This window comes from Pieris brassicae, chromosome 1 (genome assembly GCF_905147105.1).
Source record: "Pieris brassicae chromosome 1, ilPieBrab1.1, whole genome shotgun sequence".
Taxonomy (NCBI): domain Eukaryota; kingdom Metazoa; phylum Arthropoda; class Insecta; order Lepidoptera; family Pieridae; genus Pieris; species Pieris brassicae.
The window spans coordinates 1,983,269-2,003,009 of record NC_059665.1 but is presented as its reverse complement, the minus strand read 5'-3'; the positions used below and the strand labels follow the sequence as shown (position 1 = coordinate 2,003,009).

The 19,741-nt window shown below is 31.8% G+C and overlaps 2 protein-coding genes across 3 annotated transcripts in view; both read left to right on the top strand.

The window, feature by feature from the left end:
• The window catches only part of LOC123713200 (nuclear factor NF-kappa-B p110 subunit), a 33,942-nt gene extending 22,394 nt beyond the window's left edge, over positions 1–11,548 (top strand). For both annotated transcript variants that reach the window (XM_045666882.1, XM_045666801.1), the window contains exons 15-22: positions 267–376; positions 2,603–2,778; positions 3,587–3,724; positions 4,826–5,010; positions 5,448–5,558; positions 7,329–7,481; positions 8,382–8,549; positions 9,161–11,548. In XM_045666882.1, coding sequence (XP_045522838.1) covers positions 267–376; positions 2,603–2,778; positions 3,587–3,724; positions 4,826–5,010; positions 5,448–5,558; positions 7,329–7,481; positions 8,382–8,549; positions 9,161–9,262 — 1,143 coding nt within the window. In that variant the 3' untranslated portion in view covers positions 9,263–11,548. The remainder of the gene's footprint in view (positions 1–266; positions 377–2,602; positions 2,779–3,586; positions 3,725–4,825; positions 5,011–5,447; positions 5,559–7,328; positions 7,482–8,381; positions 8,550–9,160) is intronic.
• Positions 11,549–13,235: 1,687 nt separating this feature from the next.
• Positions 13,236–17,291, top strand: LOC123707849 (NPC intracellular cholesterol transporter 1-like). The gene has a single exon (XM_045658215.1). The coding sequence runs from the start codon at positions 13,433–13,435 to the stop codon at positions 16,247–16,249; it is 2,817 nt and encodes a 938-aa protein (XP_045514171.1). The 5' UTR covers positions 13,236–13,432; the 3' UTR covers positions 16,250–17,291.
• Positions 17,292–19,741: the final 2,450 nt, after the last annotated feature.

The following is a 19,741-nucleotide window of genomic DNA, read 5'->3' as shown; positions in this document are numbered from 1 at the left end:
CTGTTGATTGTACGATTTACGAACATACGGCTGATACGAAGGTTTTGATGTGTCTGGAACATAACTGACGGCTCCATACATTGTGCAAGACGGTCACTGCAATGTTATTTTTTGCACCCCATTCCATATTGTAATTTGATAATGAACACGAAAAAAATATGTGAAATAAAATCCAAATTCAAAATAATTATAATGTTAAAAACAATGCAATTTCATTTGTAACATAACTTATGGCCAGGGTAGTTATTTGTGATTTTACGTTTCAGTTGGTAAGAGAGCTTTGTGAAATAATAAAAAGTAAAATTACCACAAAACGCCAAATTTTAAAGGAGAAACTGAGAAGACTCTTCGGCCTGAGACTTGACAATGGAGATTCGTAAGTATTTATTGAAAATCCCGTGTAAATCCACTCAATTCTACCATTAGTGTGATCCATGAGGAAGATCTAGGTGTATTACGATTTAATGTAAATCTATTGTACGATTATTTTTTAAGAGACTTAAATCCTTCCAAAATAAACGAATCCGGAATCTAATATTATAAAGAAGAGATATTTAATTGTTTGCAATAGGTTTCAAAACGACGGGACTGATTTGAAAAAATTCTTTACTTTCAAAATCTTCTTTTTCATCATTTTTCTTCTGCTTCATAATTAGCTACTACTCGTATATATTAATTGTGAGTCAATTACCCGTTTCATGTCTGTTTATAGATATTATTATTTATATTTTTTCTTTGGATATTATTTAATTTAATTTTAGTTGCATGTTAATTTGAGTTTTTTTTGTTAATTAATTATGCACTTCTTGTACTTTACACTCAGTAGTTTCTTTAATTGTTCCATATTAGGGTTTTTTCTTTGGATATTATTTTAGTTGCATGTTATTTGAGTTTTTTTTGTTAATTAATTATGCACTTCTTGTACTTTACACTCAGTAGTTTCTTTAATTGTTCCATATTAGGGTTTTTTCTTTGGATATTATTTTAGTTGCATGTTAATTTGATTTTTTTTTATGTTAATTAATTATGCACTTCTTGTACTTTACACTCAGTAGTTTCTTTAATTGTTCCAAATTAGGGTTTTTTCTTTGGATATTATTTTAGTTGCATGTTAATTTGAGTTTTTATGTTAATTAATTATGCACTTCTTGTACTTTACACTCAGTAGTTTCTTTAATTGTTCCATATTAGGGTTTTTTCTTTGGATATTATTTTAGTTGCATGTTAATTTGAGTTTTTTTTTTGTTAATTAATTATGCACTTCTTGTACTTTACACTCAGTAGTTTCTTTAATTGTTCCATATTAGGGTTTTTTCTTTGGATATTATTTTAGTTGCATGTTAATTTGATTTTTTTTTATGTTAATTAATCATGCACTTCTTGTACTTTACACTCAGTAGTTTCTTTAATTGTTCCATATTAGGGTTTTTTCTTTGGATATTATTTTAGTTGCATGTTAATTTGAGTTTTTTTTGTTAATTAATTATGCACTTCTTGTACTTTACACTCAGTAGTTTCTTTAATTGTTCCATATTAGGGTTTTTTCTTTGGATATTATTTTAGTTGCATGTTAATTTGATTTTTTTTTATGTTAATTAATTATGCACTTCTTGTACTTTACACTCAGTAGTTTCTTTAATTGTTCCAAATTAGGGTTTTTTCTTTGGATATTATTTTAGTTGCATGTTAATTTGAGTTTTTTATGTTAATTAATTATGCACTTCTTGTACTTTACACTCAGTAGTTTCTTTAATTGTTCCATATTAGGGTTTTTTCTTTGGATATTATTTTAGTTGCATGTTAATTTGAGTTTTTTTTTTGTTAATTAATTATGCACTTCTTGTACTTTACACTCAGTAGTTTCTTTAATTGTTCCAAATTAGGGTTTTTTCTTTGGATATTATTTTAGTTGCATGTTAATTTGAGTTTTTTATGTTAATTAATTATGCACTTCTTGTACTTTACACTCAGTAGTTTCTTTAATTGTTCCATATTAGGGTTTTTTCTTTGGATATTATTTTAGTTGCATGTTAATTTGAGTTTTTTTTTTGTTAATTAATTATGCACTTCTTGTACTTTACACTCAGTAGGTGTTTCTTTAATTGTTCCATGTTAGGGTTGCCTGGAAGAAATCGCTTGTTAGCGATAAGGCCGCCTATTGCCTAATAACTTATGTAACCTACTTTGTTTTTTTTTGTATAATAATGTATATTATGGCAACGAAGTATAAATAAATAAATACTGTTTGATACATTATCCCCGACGAACATAATATAGAATATAAATTGTAAACCAAACGTCCAACCTCTGTGCAACCGGGACAGACGTCAAGTATTTTGAATTCATTATTTAAATCGGTTTTGTCATTTATCTTACGACTTAAGCTTAATATTATTTGTTGTAACAATTATATTTAATCATGAACTTCTGTAAAAAGACGAGGCCCTTCTCGGCGATATTGCTCTGCCACTGTCTTTCCAGCTGTATCTGGATGGTTCGTCCAGCGGAGTGTTTTCATTCTGGGAACCTTAGATTTATATAATTCTCAATTACGAAAATTCGTCCACTTTAGTACCTATAAATTATTATGTAATTTTTTCAGATTTTTACACATGACATTATGTAGTAACCAGCCCAGTTTGCAATTCATAGTCAAACTGATTCATGACTTAAAAATCACTGGCTTGCTAAACATTCAGAATGACCGGATGCAAACAGTACTCCATCTGGCAATTATGAATGACCGAGAAGATCTGATACCCATGCTTATTTCAAATGGTAAGTGAAATTTCTACTTGTTTTTAAAAGACAATTTCACTAGGAAATAATCGTTGATAGTTGTTAACATAGCTTTTACACATTGGAATAAAACACTTTTTTATCGGATTGAAGCTATGTATTATTTTAAACTTATAATAATTTTAAATTTTCCGACGTCTCGCGTGCTTCACAGCGTGCGTGGTCACAGTGACTGAAGAGAAAAGGTGTTGAATGTCAAAAGTATCACAGCTGTAGAGAAAGTTGTGTTATCTGTATTTATTTCACAGGAGTTGATATCAACTTATGTAAATGAATTATACATTTATTTGATTGAAGCTATGTATTATTTTTAAAACTTTAATCCGTTCAAAAAGTGTTTTTTCTTAATGCGTAAAAGCTATTTTAACAAAAGACAATACAGTCTATACTAGTTTTATGAAAGAAAAGAGAATAGATTGTTTGTTTGCATTGAATAGGCTCCGAAACTAATGGACTGATTGAAAATAAATATTTCACCATTAAAATCTTACATTATCCCTGTTAGGCTTTAAAATATTTTCAAGAAAGTGTATCCTGTATGAAGTTTCAATAGCGTAACCCAAAAGAGGCAAATACAAAACCTAATCCGTATGCGAAAACCATTGACAATAGAGCAAAGTTACGTACTACAGTTGGTTAGAAATTCTTCTACATACAGTAGTACAATACGTCTAATAAAATATTATATTTTCATATAAAATCCTTAGGCTGCAGAACATCGTGTTACAAATAAATGCAGAATTTCAGAGCACAGCTAGTAATAGATATTCTTAAAAATCATTTACAGGTTGCAACCCGATGTTGGAAGATGAAGAAGGCAACAACGCTTTTCATTACGCGGTGATATGCCGAACCTGTCTTGAGCCACTACTTAACGAAAACAAAACCGCAAATGTATCTGTTAATATTAACGCATTTAATTATGGTAAGAACTTTTGGTGTTACCAGTTAACGGTGCGCATTTAATACCACACAAAAAGGTTGACAATACACAAGTAATAAAAAATACAGTTAACCAATCATAACAGTTACATTACTCATCTCACAAAATCATGTTAAACTATTCCTTGATAGAGATGCGTAGAGATGTGGGGTGACTTTGCATCTTCTACCGTATCTACCATGGAGATTAGTTTTTTAAGATTAATACCTGCAGCTGAGTTTCATCATCGGACGTCGAGGCAGAATACAAAATACCATCCGTCGTTCCACAACTGACCGTTTTTTAAGGCAGTTTTTGCCGCTATGTTTAACCAGCTGCTTACTTAAAACTTATTCCGAATATTAATTTAGTCTCAATAGAAACTCAAATCTCTCATATTAATTACTATAATTTTTAGATTAAATGGAATAAAATTAAATTTATTATTCTATCTCTAAAAATAAAAGAATGAATTTCGCCTTCGGAACCTTCGAGAGCGTATCAATTCATAAAAGACCGGCAACGCTCTCGCGATAATTCGGGCAATGTGTTCGTCCATGAGATCGTATAACTCGAAACCAGGTTTTTGGGACGTCCTTTGACCCTTGTGTCTTCCATCTCGTCTCGTCTCCCATATCTTTATTGTCTCTCTACTTCCGTTTACAAGATCTCCAATGAAAATTACTTAAGTACCAAATAGCATAAAGGTGCGTTCAAGTATTACGTAACGAATTTTGGGGGGGGGGGTCCTTTTGTTACGTTACGATGCGGGTTAATATTATTTTCGACTTTCCAGTACTTTACACCACATAATGGTAAGCTTTAGGTATAAAGAGTCCCTGGGGTGGTCACGAAACGTTTTACTATTGGATACAGAAACGTTACGGCGCGTTTCATAAGCCCCCCCCCCCCTTCAGAGGGTCAAGGGTCATCAGGGTCAAGAATCTCCACAAATTGCGTGACGTAATACTTGAACGCTCCCTAATATATAATAAAAAGAAAACAACAGACACAAGCATCTTTGTGTTAAACTCTGCGGTTATAATTAGCGATTATTTTATTCCTGTATATCCACGGAATTATTAACTATAACATTATTTATAGATAAGCAAACAGCGCTGCATCTAAGCGCCATATACGGCTGTGAGACGAGCGCTAGATTGCTGCTTAAAGCGGGAGCAATCAGCACAGTACGGGACAGCGAGGGACGTACAGCGCTTCATTTAGCGGCGTCCAATACTAGCAGCGGACTGGAAGTAGTCAAGTGCTTAGTGGATTCTATGGCACCGGTAAGTTATATATTAAGACATTTCTGTTAATAGTAATTTGAATTTGCTTTTTTTAGTATTGACTTTGGTTATAGCTTTTACACATTGTAAAAAAAAAAAACAATTTTTTAACCGGATTAAAGCTATTTGTATTATTATAAAACTTATAATTATTTTACATAATTTTAAATTTTTCCGACGTTTCGCGTGCTTTACAGCGTGCGTGCTCACGGTGACTTAAGTTTATAATGATAGCTTTAATCCGGTAAAAAAATAGTTTTTTTTTTGTTTTTTTTTTATTAATTTTAACCATCTGCAATCAGCTTCTTGGCTTTTATCAGGTCAGGCTTTAGGGTGTTATAAGGATAATGTAACACCATCAATGAAGTTGGAGGTCAACTCCATTTTTGGGTAGTATACCTTTCAGTTGCTGTATGTAATGTGCTTGGTATTTTCAGAGCGACATTGACACTGTAGATGGGCGTGGTCACACAGCGCTTCAAGACGTATGCGATTCGCTTCTCGGACCTCACTCGCTCCAGATCGCAAAAACATTGTTAGATAAGAAGGTATCTTTTTATCCTATTTCAATAAATAAACTAGATAGTATTTTTGGAAACACGCTCTGACAAAAGAAGTGTCAGTGTCAAAAAAATAGTCACAATATTATCTTGATAACCTTATCATAGTTCATAAAGAAAATGGTCTGACAGCCAAATTTATAGCTTGATTGATTAACCAATTATGAGGTGATACATGTCTCAATTAGTAGGTACGTAAATAGGTTGAAAATACATCAGAAGTATATTGTTTTTTTTTTATTTAAGACCGTTCTCACAACATGCCATTTGTTGATAATAAGGTAAATCATTTAGCGTACAAATTCTTAAAAGGCCGGCAACGCACTCGCGAGCCCTCTGGCATTGAGAGTGTCCATGGTATCACTTAACATCAGGTGAGTCTCCTGCCCGTTTGCCCACTATTTTATATAAAAAAATTGTAATAATAATAAACTAGCAAGACGTTCTTAAGGCAGCATTGCTGTATCAGTGTCTCGGGGTGGACTGCGTTAAGCAATGGATAGCCGTAGTTATGAAAAACATTGAATTATTGTTATTTTATCCATTTTTTTCTGAAATTTATTACTTGGTTTGCGATAAAATATATCGTGTAAATTTCAAAATCATGTTCTATATACATTTTCGTCATAAAATGAATTCAAAGTGTCAAAAATTCGCTATGTTTGTGTTTTTTTCTTTCGAGCGAAATCATTTAATTCGTGTATCAATCTTTCAAAATGGATACATAAACTACTCATACTTTAAAAACGATGACAAAAAATGCAAAGAAACTGTACTTTTTTGGAGTTTTTCGACTGTATAGGCCCGGGCCCGTAAATCTTTAAATAATTTTTGTCGTCTAAATTTAATCGTTAATAAAAAAAAACTGTTATTGTTTCGATAAGAATGTAACAATTAGATGTGAATTTCATCAAGATAATTATTATAGAGTGATACCAAAAAAATGTATTTTAGAATGAGGCAAAAACGACTGAATTGATGGCTTAATTAAAATTAATCACAACTCAAAAAAAGTTAATTCGGATCATAGTTAACATAAAACAAACAGACAGCTGCAAACCACATTTCATAAAACTAAACATTATCACTCTACCCTCATTATACATATTGGAAATCTGTAAATTTGCCCATACACACAAAGAATTTTACACCACACGCGAAGACATACAGACAAGATACACACTTCGACACAAAAAACGCCTAAACCTACCATCTTCCCGATTACAAATACATGCATCAAGCCCACTAGTCATGTCAATCAAAATTTATAATAAACTACCTGAGACACTAAGAAATGAAAAAAATATATTAAGATTAAAGATATTTACAAACAAACTAAAAAAACTTCTTATACGTAAATGTTATTATAGCGTTAATGAGTACCTAGAAGATAAAAATATAGTTTAATATCATAATTATTAATCCCTAAATATTCAAAATTAAATTAAAAAAAAAATGTTATTCTATATAATTAATACTAACCTGAAATGTAAAATTTTATGTACTATTTTGTTACTATTAATTATGTAATATAAATTTTGCAAAGCCTTTAAGCCTCTTAAACATCTATTGTAACATTATAGAATGCAAATAAAAATATGAATATGAAAAAACTTAGTTGAGGCTATAAAGTTACTATTCTAAACTGAGGTTCTTTAATGACTACATATATATCACTCATTCTAGTATATAATATATATATTTTATTGCACTCATTGCAATAAAATTTAATTATATCATATAATATCTTTTTATTAGGCGGACCCCACGAAATGCGATACGTCAGGTGCCATGGCCTTCAAACTGGCGAAGAATAAACCAGAACTGATGCAGCTCTTACGTCAGTATGCAACGTATTCCGAGGATGACATCAAATCGGAACCGGAAGATTATGAATCAGCTGATGAAGGGGTGAGCGTGGCCTGATTATAACCTGATAGATGATCAATTGGAAAAGATATATGACCTTAGCAAGACTGACACAATTCTAATTTTCCCCATTTTCCCAATAGAAGTTTCTAGAGTTTATTTGAGTATCGTGCTGACGGAGCAACATGTATGTCCAAGTCATTGCCTAGTTTCACAATAATTTTTGTCTTTCTTAAATAGGCGATGCGAGAAAAAGGCTTGGCTATTGTGATTGATCCCTTCGTTCAGTAAGACACTAACATTGGGCTATGTTTTTATTATTGTCTTTTGTTAACATAGCTTTAACACATTAAGAAAAACACTTTTTGAACGGATTGAAGCTATGTATTATTATTAAATTTTTCAACGCAACGTTTGCGTGCTTTTCCTTTTCCCTTTTGAATTACGCTAATACACAGCTTCAATCCGTTCAAAAAGTGTTTTTCTTAATATATTTTTATTATGATATTATTTGGTTTTGAAAGATCGATTATCTATATATTATATACTTGATAGCGTAATCTAATAATGCTAAAACAATTGTACTATTTGGGCTAACAAAAGTACCTTCTAGGGCGGAACTAGCTATCACACGGTGCAAAGTATATTATCGTGTGGATATTTTAATATTAGTTTCATACTAATAATCCCCATGAACGTCTCGATCCGTCCTAATTAATTTAGACTAACTTTACAATCCAGGAGTGTCGTCCTAGTGGTTTCGACATTCATCCCTGAGGTCGTTCGTTTCGTCGTCGTCCTTGCTGGAAAAGAATCCAAGAGGTTTACAATTGTGTTAGGCATATGAGGGTCACCACCTAGCTGATTACATAGAAAAGCAAATATAAAAAATAAATAAAAAAAGTTGTCACTGTTTTTGTTTAACTATACAATAATTTTCAGGAGCCGAGCGAGCTATCCGACCTCTCTCAGTACGTCCACGAAGTGGCAGCTATATTGGATACAAACGGGGGTTGGCGGGAGCTGGCCAAACGCCTTCATCGGGACGCCATGATGAAGTTCTTTGAGTCGACACCAAGTCCCACCACAACTTTGCTTAATAACATAAAGGTAATGTAGTAAGGTGAAATAGTGAATTTTAATAATACAACATCTATATTATTTTAAAATTTTTAACCTAATATCAATAGTGGTATGTGCAAAAATTACTATGTATTATAAATATATTATTTATTTATTTTATTACAGTATTCCTACAGCTACTCATTAAACAATATTCAAACAATTACATTATACACGAAAGCCAAAAACGGAATACACATTCAAACATAAACATAAAGCACAGTTTTACCTATTTATACAAAAAATATAACAAAGTACAAATTCATACTAAATTCTAGATTATAAGTTCTAAAATTCATTGATCATTATAATAAATATTACTATTAATTATATATTTTGAATTTCATTTTAATTTTTAATTTGTGCAGTTTTTTTAAGTCTTAATCGTTTTGTCAATATGTACTTTTCGCTGATAATTAGTTAATTTCTAAAATATCTTCAATATTCGAATACTAGAGGAGTAATTTGAATTTTTAATACTGTTACCAAATTAACAATATTATTTATATGGAGACCTAAAATACCTAAAGGTTGAGCCTAAAATGACATTTTCAATGTGAAACTTCTATGCATCTCGTTCTATTCGATATCTCTTTCAGGAGCTGAACGATAACGTCACATCTCGGTCATTGGCTCTACTATTAGATGACATGGGCGAGAAGGATGCAGCCGCCATTATTAAAAGTCGTATCATCGAGTAAAATACTCAATCATATAAGATAAATATCTTGGTACGGCTCTTCATGAAGTAACCAATAATGTATTTTAATGAGGTGTCCAGTCGATAGTTAATATGAATGTCTAAATACTAAAAGGACACTTGACCCCTATTTATTTCTGAATGAAAATTTACAGGAGATAGAAATAACTGTATAGTTTTTGAAAGAATGAAGATACAAATTTGGTTTTTATGTATGCTATTGAGAATGTACATGACAACATAATTCATATGAAAAACTTGCATATTTCTCTGTGAATGCTTAAAAACAGCCATAAAAATATCATGGACAGGTTACCTTTTAGTAATTAGGTATGTATTACCATGGACATGTGCTCTTTTACCACTTAAATAGTAATCAATCTAAGTAATATTTAAATAAAATCAAACACAAAGTTAATCAAAAAAGTTATAATGTATTCGTTAACCGTCTATAGTTATCACCTGTTAGTTTTATTCTAGTATAATTCTTATTATTCTACAGGCCAATTATAAATGCTATTCCAAAATGACAGGTATTCTTCTGGACAAGTGCCGTTTTAGTATTTAGTTAAAATAGACAAGTCGTTTACTGTTCGTGTAAAGGGCGGACAAGTGCTGTTTCGACAGAAAACGGTGTAGATATGTGTTGACTAGTGATTAAAACATAAAAAAATGGGTTAAAATGTGACATGTGCCGTTTTAGTATTTAAACATTCATATAAGCATTGTGTGACGGAAATTTGCAGCGCTCTGTGGGCATATTTGGAACTAAATAGAAGAGAATTCCGCTAGAATAGAATTGCTTTTTAATATAAAAAAATGCCTTTAACGTTTTGACGTATACGTATACGTCTACATGCACAGCTCGTTGGTTAAGTTCTTGCTTAGGTCCCCTGTAAATTAACCATGAATTTGACAAAATATCAAAATACATTTATATGAAATTTGTCCTATTAACCGCTAGAGGTTGATTTTATTTCGTGACGTACACTACAGATAACAGACCCGATCTGATGACACATAAACTAAACTTAGCTTTCATTGTTATAAAGGTCATAAATAAATAATAATGTCAAATTACAAAAAACGTCTATTGAAATGTCATTAATTTGACGATATTGAAGTCAATTTTCCACTCAGTCGCTTCTACACCATTGTCAACAGGTCAACCACAAGTCTTGAAACTAGACGTAATCAAAATATACTATAATTTATTAAGAAATCGCCTTGACATTTATAAGTACTGTTATTGTTGTATTCTCTTACCAATTCCTGTGTATTTTATGTAATTGAACGTGATTTTAACTTATAAGTCTATTCGGTCAGCTAAAATTTTATTTTGAACTTATAAGATTTTAAAAATCGGTACAATAAATAATGTGTCGGTAAAAAAGTGCCTTGTGATTTTAGTCTGTAACAATGTTGCTATTTTTTTTTAAATTGTAGGTTTATATTTAATTTAAAGAGCGTAGTTAAGTAGGTTATTATCAGCGAGGTCCTGCTTTCGAACCACAGCCTGCACCATGTGCGTTCTATATGCGCAATTAACATTTGCACGTTGAAAAATATAGTGAGGAAAACAAAACCCAAAAATCCAGGAAGGCTGATAACTTGCTTGAGATATCAAGAATTGCGACTGAATTATTTAAGACAATACTATCTGCTTTTGAATAAAAATGTCCGTCTAATTGCGTGGTTTTGACAAAATAACTTGTATCTCTTTTTATCACAGCGTAAACGCTTTCGATAGATAGAGACGGGAGAGTAGACATTTACGAATAAGTGTTTGTCGAATTTGAGATACGTACAGTTGTTTACGTAGTGAGATTTACGAAAATTTAAAATTTCTTTAAGTTTAATTGACGGATTTAGTCTAAGACTATGTCTGTTAATGACGTTGAAGTTAAATATTACATCTGTTGTAAGTTGGTAGTCGCTAAATTTATTTATAAAAAAATCCCTTTCTATTGTATTCAGTATTACGCATTTATAAATGCAGTTTTATCTACATAACATTGTGAAAAATATTTCAAATAATGTGTCTTTTTTAAATTGATTTACCTTTGATTTTTTGACATTGCTCTATTATTACTTGACATTAAATAATGTTATTATACTATTAATAGGTTATTTTGTATTCGCTTTATGTGTGTAATGACGTGCATTTTTATTAATTTTTAATAACAAATGTTAAAAAAGCCAAAAAAATTACGTTTAAAATTATTTAGTAATAAGTTTTACAGTTATGACTCCATTCGTTCTACATCGAGGCGTATTTTTATATGAATCGTATAGTTAAGTTAAACTTTTGATAAATAAATGTTTTAGAAACAGGTTTGGTTTTATTTTAGTGATAAAGTCTCTAGGTCAGGAGATGGGGCGAATATATTTTATAGTGAATAAAAAGTGTTAAAATTACAGTTATCTTTTTAGTCTAGACTGTCCTAAAGGGTTTTATGGACAGTCGATGTGGTAGCGAATGTGAACACAAAAAATAATTTATAATAATAATTAGTTTGTTAAGTGAAACATTGAGATTGATTTATTATAAAATCAGCCATGAAAATAGGCATGCAAATGTGATATTTAATTATAATAAGAACACTTTCGTCCTTAGATTTGTTATCAAAACTAAATACTGACCAACAACATAAAGGTACCTTGCCTTTAGAAATTTTATAACCTTCCCCTCGCAAGCATTAACTGATTTAGGGTGTCTATTATTGTATTATGGCCACAACACAAGCGTCAACTCTGAAACTTGTCACCGTGTGACCCCAAACCGTTCAGTATTGTTGGTATGAAACTCGCTACAGCAACGCACTCAAATCGCAATCTTAATCGCCTCGCCTCGGAACAGGCTCCAAACCGCGATGCGGTGCGTGGTAAACTTGCAGTTCCCGAACTCACGTCTCTTTGTCCACCCTTCCCCCGTGACAGGAGTCAGCAGCTAGCCGTAGCCGAGTTGACGTACAGGAGCAGCTGATACGCTTTGTTTAGGAGCATATGTTATTGACACCTGGTTAACGGTGAGGCAAAAGGCGATACAGTGATGATCCCTTTCCGAGTTGATTTGTGTGCTGTGACCTTTAGGCTCTTTGGTTACCGTTATTGATGTCTTGTGTTTGTTTATTTTTTTGTACTCGTTGTTCCCTTCGATGCACAAACAGTTAAATTTGTATCGTTTTACTGTGTATGTTAATATATTGTGGTGCAGCCTATTGAGGCTATAATATTGATATTAGGGTACAATATGTGCCCGTAGATCATTGAATATCGGAAATAATAATAATAAACTTTATTCAAGTATAAAATTAAACTAGTATATAATATTAATGGCCATCCTCGTTAAATAAATTGCCCAATGTGCTCACAGAAAATTATTCATCCAAAATATATAAACATATAAATATTCAAACGAATAAACATTCGATTCACAAGTTATAACAATATGACATTTTTGAGTATAAGGTTGATGAATTCTTAGTTTTATAACATGTTATCTGATGTCGGAAAAAACCAATGACTGAACTGCATTCATTCACCTCGGAGCTTGGTTAATAAATAAGGGAAGACGATTGCGTCCTTTACTTATTAAGAACGGTGCGACGGATGTACAAAATGTATTTTTCTATCAAATACATTGATACAGAATTAAACAATGGACTTGTAATTGTCTGAAAAATAAATTAACTATTAGATAATGTCGCAATATCATTTTATCTATGAACATAGAATAAGTTATAAATCGGTTGGTATTTGTTGGTGCAACTGATCAGATAACACTGACCCACTCATTATTTCCGTATTATTCCGTATACCTTAAAAGCATTGTAATTGTTGAAATGTCAAAACGTAAATTATTGCGGCAGTTAAAGAAAGTTTATCTTTGTAATAATATTATCCGTATTACGCTACAACTGTTTTTCAAACCTAGAGATAATGGCACTTTGCCACGCTTCGGCCGCCAGTATTGTGTGGGTCGCGCTAGTAATCGGACGTCTAGCTGTTAATCGTGTCATCGTAATGCTCTTACAGTATCGCGCACTATTCATCTCTTCACGCGTTTATCAAACTGTAAATGTGTTTAAATCATTCGCGTTTCACGCTTCCCAATAGCGTGTGACAAATTCGACTGACATTTTTCGGGAAGTGACAAACAAATATACCTATGCCTAGTAAGAAGAAAATTAAGTCTCCGCAACAACTATGGGAAAGTTTATCTTCCGTATTTGTTAACTTCGTCGAGACTATATTCTTCAATTTGGGAGTTCTAGTTGGCAAGCATCCATGGCGAACTATTATTGTATCATGGACCTTAGTGTTAGTCAGCTGCACGGGCCTGTTAACATTTTACATAGAAAAGAATCCTATGAAGTTATGGGTCCCACCCGAATCGGATTTTTATCAAGACACGAACTGGTATATAGATAATTTTGGTACTAACTTTCGTCTTCAGAAAATTTTAATAACGGCGGATAATGTTCTTGTTCCCGAAGTCTTAATGATGATTAAAAACATTACAAATGAAGTCAATTCGATTGCAATTCAACACAAAAATAAAACTTATTCAGTGAAGGAGCTGTGCTTCAAAATACCAATTGTTAATATTTTTGATTCAAGTGGAAAATCTAGATCTGAGGACGAAGATTCAAAGAGAAAAGAGCCAAATAAGATAAATTACGTGGATAACACTTTGTGGGTTGATGACGAATTTTATTGTGGCTTCCTGGAGGCATTTCAGCTAACATGTTTGAAGTATAACATCTTAGATTTATGGGGAAACGACCCTGATTTGATAAGAAACGCTTCAGTGCACGAGATTATCGATAAGATAAATAAAGTAAAATTGAACCCTGTGTCTGGTCATCCAACAGACTTTGTGAAAATGTTAGGCGGTGTTAAACGTGACAAGAGTGGTAAGATTGTGTCTGCGAAATCTGTGTTAATTAGTTGGTATATGAACGTCAACATGACAGCAGTGAATTTAGATGAAGTCGGTAATCTCATAGGCACAGAAGACTGGGTGTCTTTGGAATTAGCTTTATGGGAACAACATTTTTTAAATTACATAAAGAGTGTTGATTATGGAAGTAAAGGTATTCGTTTGTATTATGAAGCAGGGCGAAGTTTTGCAGATGTTAGTGGCGAAGCAATGTTTCAAGAGATGGACAAACTAGGTTTAGGTATCATTATGATGTTTTTATATATATTGATAGCGGTATCTCGATGTAATTGGTTAGAAATAAGAGTAACTTTAGGCAGCATGGGGTTGTTGGGTGTAGGTATGTCGTATGTCAGTGCGGTGGGTTGGTGCTCAATCCTAGGCATTTCTTTTGGTCCCGTTCATTCATCTTTACCTTTTCTTCTAATGGGACTCGGAGTAGACGATATGTTCGTGATGAACGCCTGTTGGAAAATAGTTATGGCCCATGATTCCCACAAAAGTGTACCAGTCAAAATAGGACTTATGTTAAAACACGCAGGCGTGTCGATTGTAATAACATCATTTACCGACATAGTTGCTTTATTAATTGGAGCAATAACCATATTGCCATCTCTTAAATCGTTTTGCATGTATGCAGCAATGGGTGTGTTTTTTGTATTTTGTTATTCTGTTACGTTTTATGTAGCAGTTTTTACATTAGATCTTAAAAGAATTGAATCAAAGAGAAACGGTGTTCTTTTTTGTTATACACACAAAAATGAAATAACTATTTCTACGGAGAGAACAATATTTCAAAAGTTTTTGGAGAGTTTTTACAAAAATGTCATATTTACCAAAGCTGGCAAATCTATTGTTATATTGTTCACAATTATCATGTCCGGAATTAGTATCGAAGCGATTCTGAAATTGGAACAAAGGTTTGACCCCAGATGGTTCATACCCGAAGATACGTATTACAAAGACTTTATCAACGCGCATGAAATTTACTATCCAGAAGAAGGTCAACTCGCTATGGTTTTTATGGGTAAAATGAATTATAGTTCTGAATTTAATAATATTTATAATATGGTACAAGAATTACGTAATCGAACATATGTCACTGACACAGTAGCATGGGTGGAACATTTCCACGGCTACGTCTTACAAAACTACGGTCGCGATTTAAAAAATTCGTCTTCTTTGACGTCGGAGAAATTTAATGAATATTTATCTAGGTTTTTATTTAGCCCTGTAGGTGGCCAGTTCCAGTATAGTTTTAAATTTTCAGAACCACTCCGTTGTGGCTATCCTGTGTCTGATATAAACGCTTCTTCAATGTCATTCAGTTTTACAAAGTTCGGTGGCCCAGAAGAGTATATACCTGCTATGAATATGGTTAAGAGAATTGTGAAAAATACAAATATAACGAGTGGAGACGGTTATCGTTCCGTCTGGTCAAAGGCTTTTGCTAATTGGGTCACAGATGAGATCATAGCTGTTGAAGTCGAAAGAAATATTGAATTAGCATTAATATGTGTGATGATATGCACTGTAATATTAATAACAAACCTTCAAATGTGTTTATGGATATTTATTTGCGTGTTGCTGACTATTATAAACGTGCTGGGTTGCATGCAACGTTGGGGCATGACTGTTGACATAGTTTGCTGCATTGGTCTTGAACTTGCGATCGGGTTGTGTGTTGACTACGCGGCCCACGTTGGCCATTCATTCTTAACATTCACTCAAGGCAGTCGAAATGAAAGAGCCTTCAAAACGGTCACTTCGATAGGGACTGCTGTCTTACTTGGAGGAGGTTCCACATTACTTTCTCTATCACTCCTAAGTATGTCCAAAACGTACACGTTCCAATCGTTCTTCAAAATTTTCCTTTTAGTAATACTCTTCGGTTTGTATTGTGGACTTTTGTTTTTGCCAGTTGTTTTGTCTTTAGTTGGCCCTGGAGGGTACGTAAAGAAAGATGAAGTTCATGGCATACCAGAAGCAGTAGAATTAAATGGTAAAAATAATAAAAAAGAGAAGTCGATTGATGATAGTTGAGATTATGTTTAAGGATAATGAGTAAAAACTGTGATACAGTGATTTAAAGACATTGTGTTGAGTGTTTTAAAGTAATTATGTTTTACTACTGTTTTTGTATGTGCAGATAAGATAGGCGTTATCAGAAAATGTGATTTAGGTACCGGTTTCTAAGTAAACTTAAGATATTGAATTTTTAAACATCAATTTGTATATACAAATAATATTGTTTCATGAGTAACTGGAGGTCGAATAATATATTAAGGCTTATCATTACCATAAAAACTGTGACTGTCCATGAGCTTCGATGACATTAGCCTTTATTAAACTCAGTGTTTATTTTATGATAAAGGAAGCAGTACGTATGGACGTAAAATAAAAACAAAACAATGGCTTGTTTAACTTTCTTATTGTAGGTTAACTTCCTCTGAACGCAAAACGAAGACCCACAACACTTCAACCAATCACAAACGAAATCTAGTATTGTTTCGTTTTTTGTTTAACATCCTTAGTACCTGCGTCGATGCTTTGTAAGTTACAAATTTGTTACCACTCCAAATTTGTGTTAAAGAGCAAATTGAAACTTGGTAGAAAAGCTTAATTTTGAACCGCAATTTTAAGACAAAGTGTCTTGAAGCTGTTTATATGATTAAAAGTCCTGTATATAATTATATTTAAGTGTAAATATTAATGCAGTAAATAATATCCATAATTGAAATCAGAACATTCTTATCACGTTTTTATGACTAATATTCTCTTTGTTCGCTATGAGCTCTCTGATATGTAAAAATTACTTGATTATTAATTAATGTAAGTTAATATTATGAAATCGTATAGGTATATTTGATCAGCAGTTTCGGGCCTTGAAATTGGCATTGATAAATTATTAATAATATCTATTAAATTTTAAATACATATGTACGTAAGCATTATCGATTGTTATCAATGTGATAATAGTATGAAAACATAGGAATACATGATTATTGTTATTAAATTCCATTATTATAATAAATGTAGATTAAAGAATGCAACAGGTACCTTGATAATAAATTTGTAATGATTTTATTGGTATTTTCATTATATATATATTTATTATATTGTTAGTTAAAAAATATATAACATGTATGTCATTAATCTAAAAGATATTGCGGCTAAAATAAAAAACTACTGCACTTCGGCTTTACAAATTCTCGGGTTGAACATAAATGAATGATATTATTAACACAGATAAAACTGCCAACTCACATTTGAATTTGCATGATACTCTGCCCTTATATCTCAACGATAATTATATTAAAACACAAAAACGTGTGTGTAATTATGTACACGCGTTAGAAGTTGTAGTTCTTTGGCGTAACAAGATAAAAATCTTTTTAAAGTTCGTAGAAAAACAACATTAATATCAATAGAAAAAAGATATTTAATACATTGAAATTATAACGCATTAGATTGTTAAATAATTATGCTAACCTGAGGGTGTCCGCTTTTTATGAAGATGGGCGCGCGCATCGTAAAAATTTCCTCTCATCATTTTTCCCTAACTCGCCAAAGAAGTATAACTTAAAATATCTTTTCCCAGAGGTTTATGTAATCAGTTTAATGTAGTTTATTTAACTCAGTTATTTTGGAAAATATACAGAATAGTTTTAGTGAATTAAATTTGGTACCGGTTTTTGTATGGATACGTTCAAATAAAACTCTTTGTTTGAAGCTGGGTGTTTGAACAGTCAGAACAACTAACTTTAATAGTTTAAAATATGAGCTTATAACTAACATAAAATTACGGGTAGTGAGGTTGCGATGCTAATAAAAACAAACTTATCGAAAAGTTCACCAATCTAAATGACACTTGTGGAATTGGAAACGAAACTTAAAATACAATTTATGACTGTGGTAAAAACCAAAGGGCTCATTATTGGCTACAAGCGTGCGATGATTTTTACATTTGGTTTAACGATTCTAATTATTAACTAAAATATTTATATGTCACTTAATTAAAGGCACATAATACGTGCAAAACACAAATTTAACAGTCTGGTCTTGTTAATTAAAATAATATTTTTTTCCCTATTTCATATGCTGCAATACAACTATTTCATTGTACGGTAACAATTTATGTTTTTATCTCTTGAACACTGAATCATAGTTTGACATTTGCATCTAAAGATAAGAGAATATTATATATTATAAACAGGAAATAATATAATAAATGAAAAGGCATGTTTTTATTTACATCGTTGACGAAATTTAGAGTATAATACTAAGTTGGGAGTTAGTGTTATAACACATGTACAAAATTCTAATGTTTATTGACATAGGTACTTAACGAAAATGCAAAACATAAAAATCTGCCTTGTTTTAAAAAGGCGGCGTCAAAACCACGTCTAGGCTTCAGATTTCTAAATCTGTTCGTGATCATAAATTTCTCTTAAGTTTGTGATCAACGTACTCTGCCTGTCAAAGTCCATTGGTGTACACGCCATTTGAAAGAGGTTAGCGGACACGCTTCTAGGCCAACATACTGGCTTGTCACGGTCTAGTGATATATGTGTTAAAGAAAATTTCATTTAATTAACTAAGCAAAAGTAAATGTTTGAATGTGTGACTAGCAAGCCGAATCAATTATTCTTCTGGTAATCCCAGGACCCGAATCATGCAACTAGATCCACAAGCAGTAGATATTAAATATCACTAACACTATATGTATATTCAGAGGACTGTTACGGATTAATATACGCAGCTGTAACCCCAAAGAATAAAGTCATACGGCATTTTACTGTGGGGTTGCGTCCATTTTTTGCAAAAGACAGCTGTCAGAGCCATTATAATGTACGTCGAGGCGAATCTTTTAGGTAACTATTTATAAATAATTAATATTATGATAGTACCTTGCCAATTCATTTATTAAAATATTATATAATTTAATAAATGAATGAAATATATATTATTTTAATACTAGAAATAAAGATAAAATAGCTCAATCAACTTTTAGATTAGCCAACTGTGTTAAATGTTACAAAATACCTTGGATTAGAACTAAATGAACGAAAACTTAAATGTTTTATTACAAATACACTTTGTATACAAGCATATTACTAATTAGAGGATTATAATCAAGATAAGAATGCTTGGAAACATGCCGGTCCTGCTCGCTAAGACAATCATAGTCTTGACTAAATCAAATTAGTTGCTAATCTAATTTTACATATTTTTATAATTTAACTGTAATTATTTTTATCTCACACACTGTTTTATGTTTATTTTATATAAATATATATCATGTATACTAACAATACAATAATTGACCCGTATAGTAGTTTTATTCTAGTACATTGTATTTACATATAATTATTATACTAGTATACAAAATATTGTTAAACCTATTTTAAAAGAGTGTGGAAATTCTTGCCCATTCTTCTTCATACGAAACTGCCTTTTGCAAGAATCATATTTATATTTTATTTAACGTTCAAATGTGCCATTTCAGGTGGTCTAATTGGATTAAATGATTTG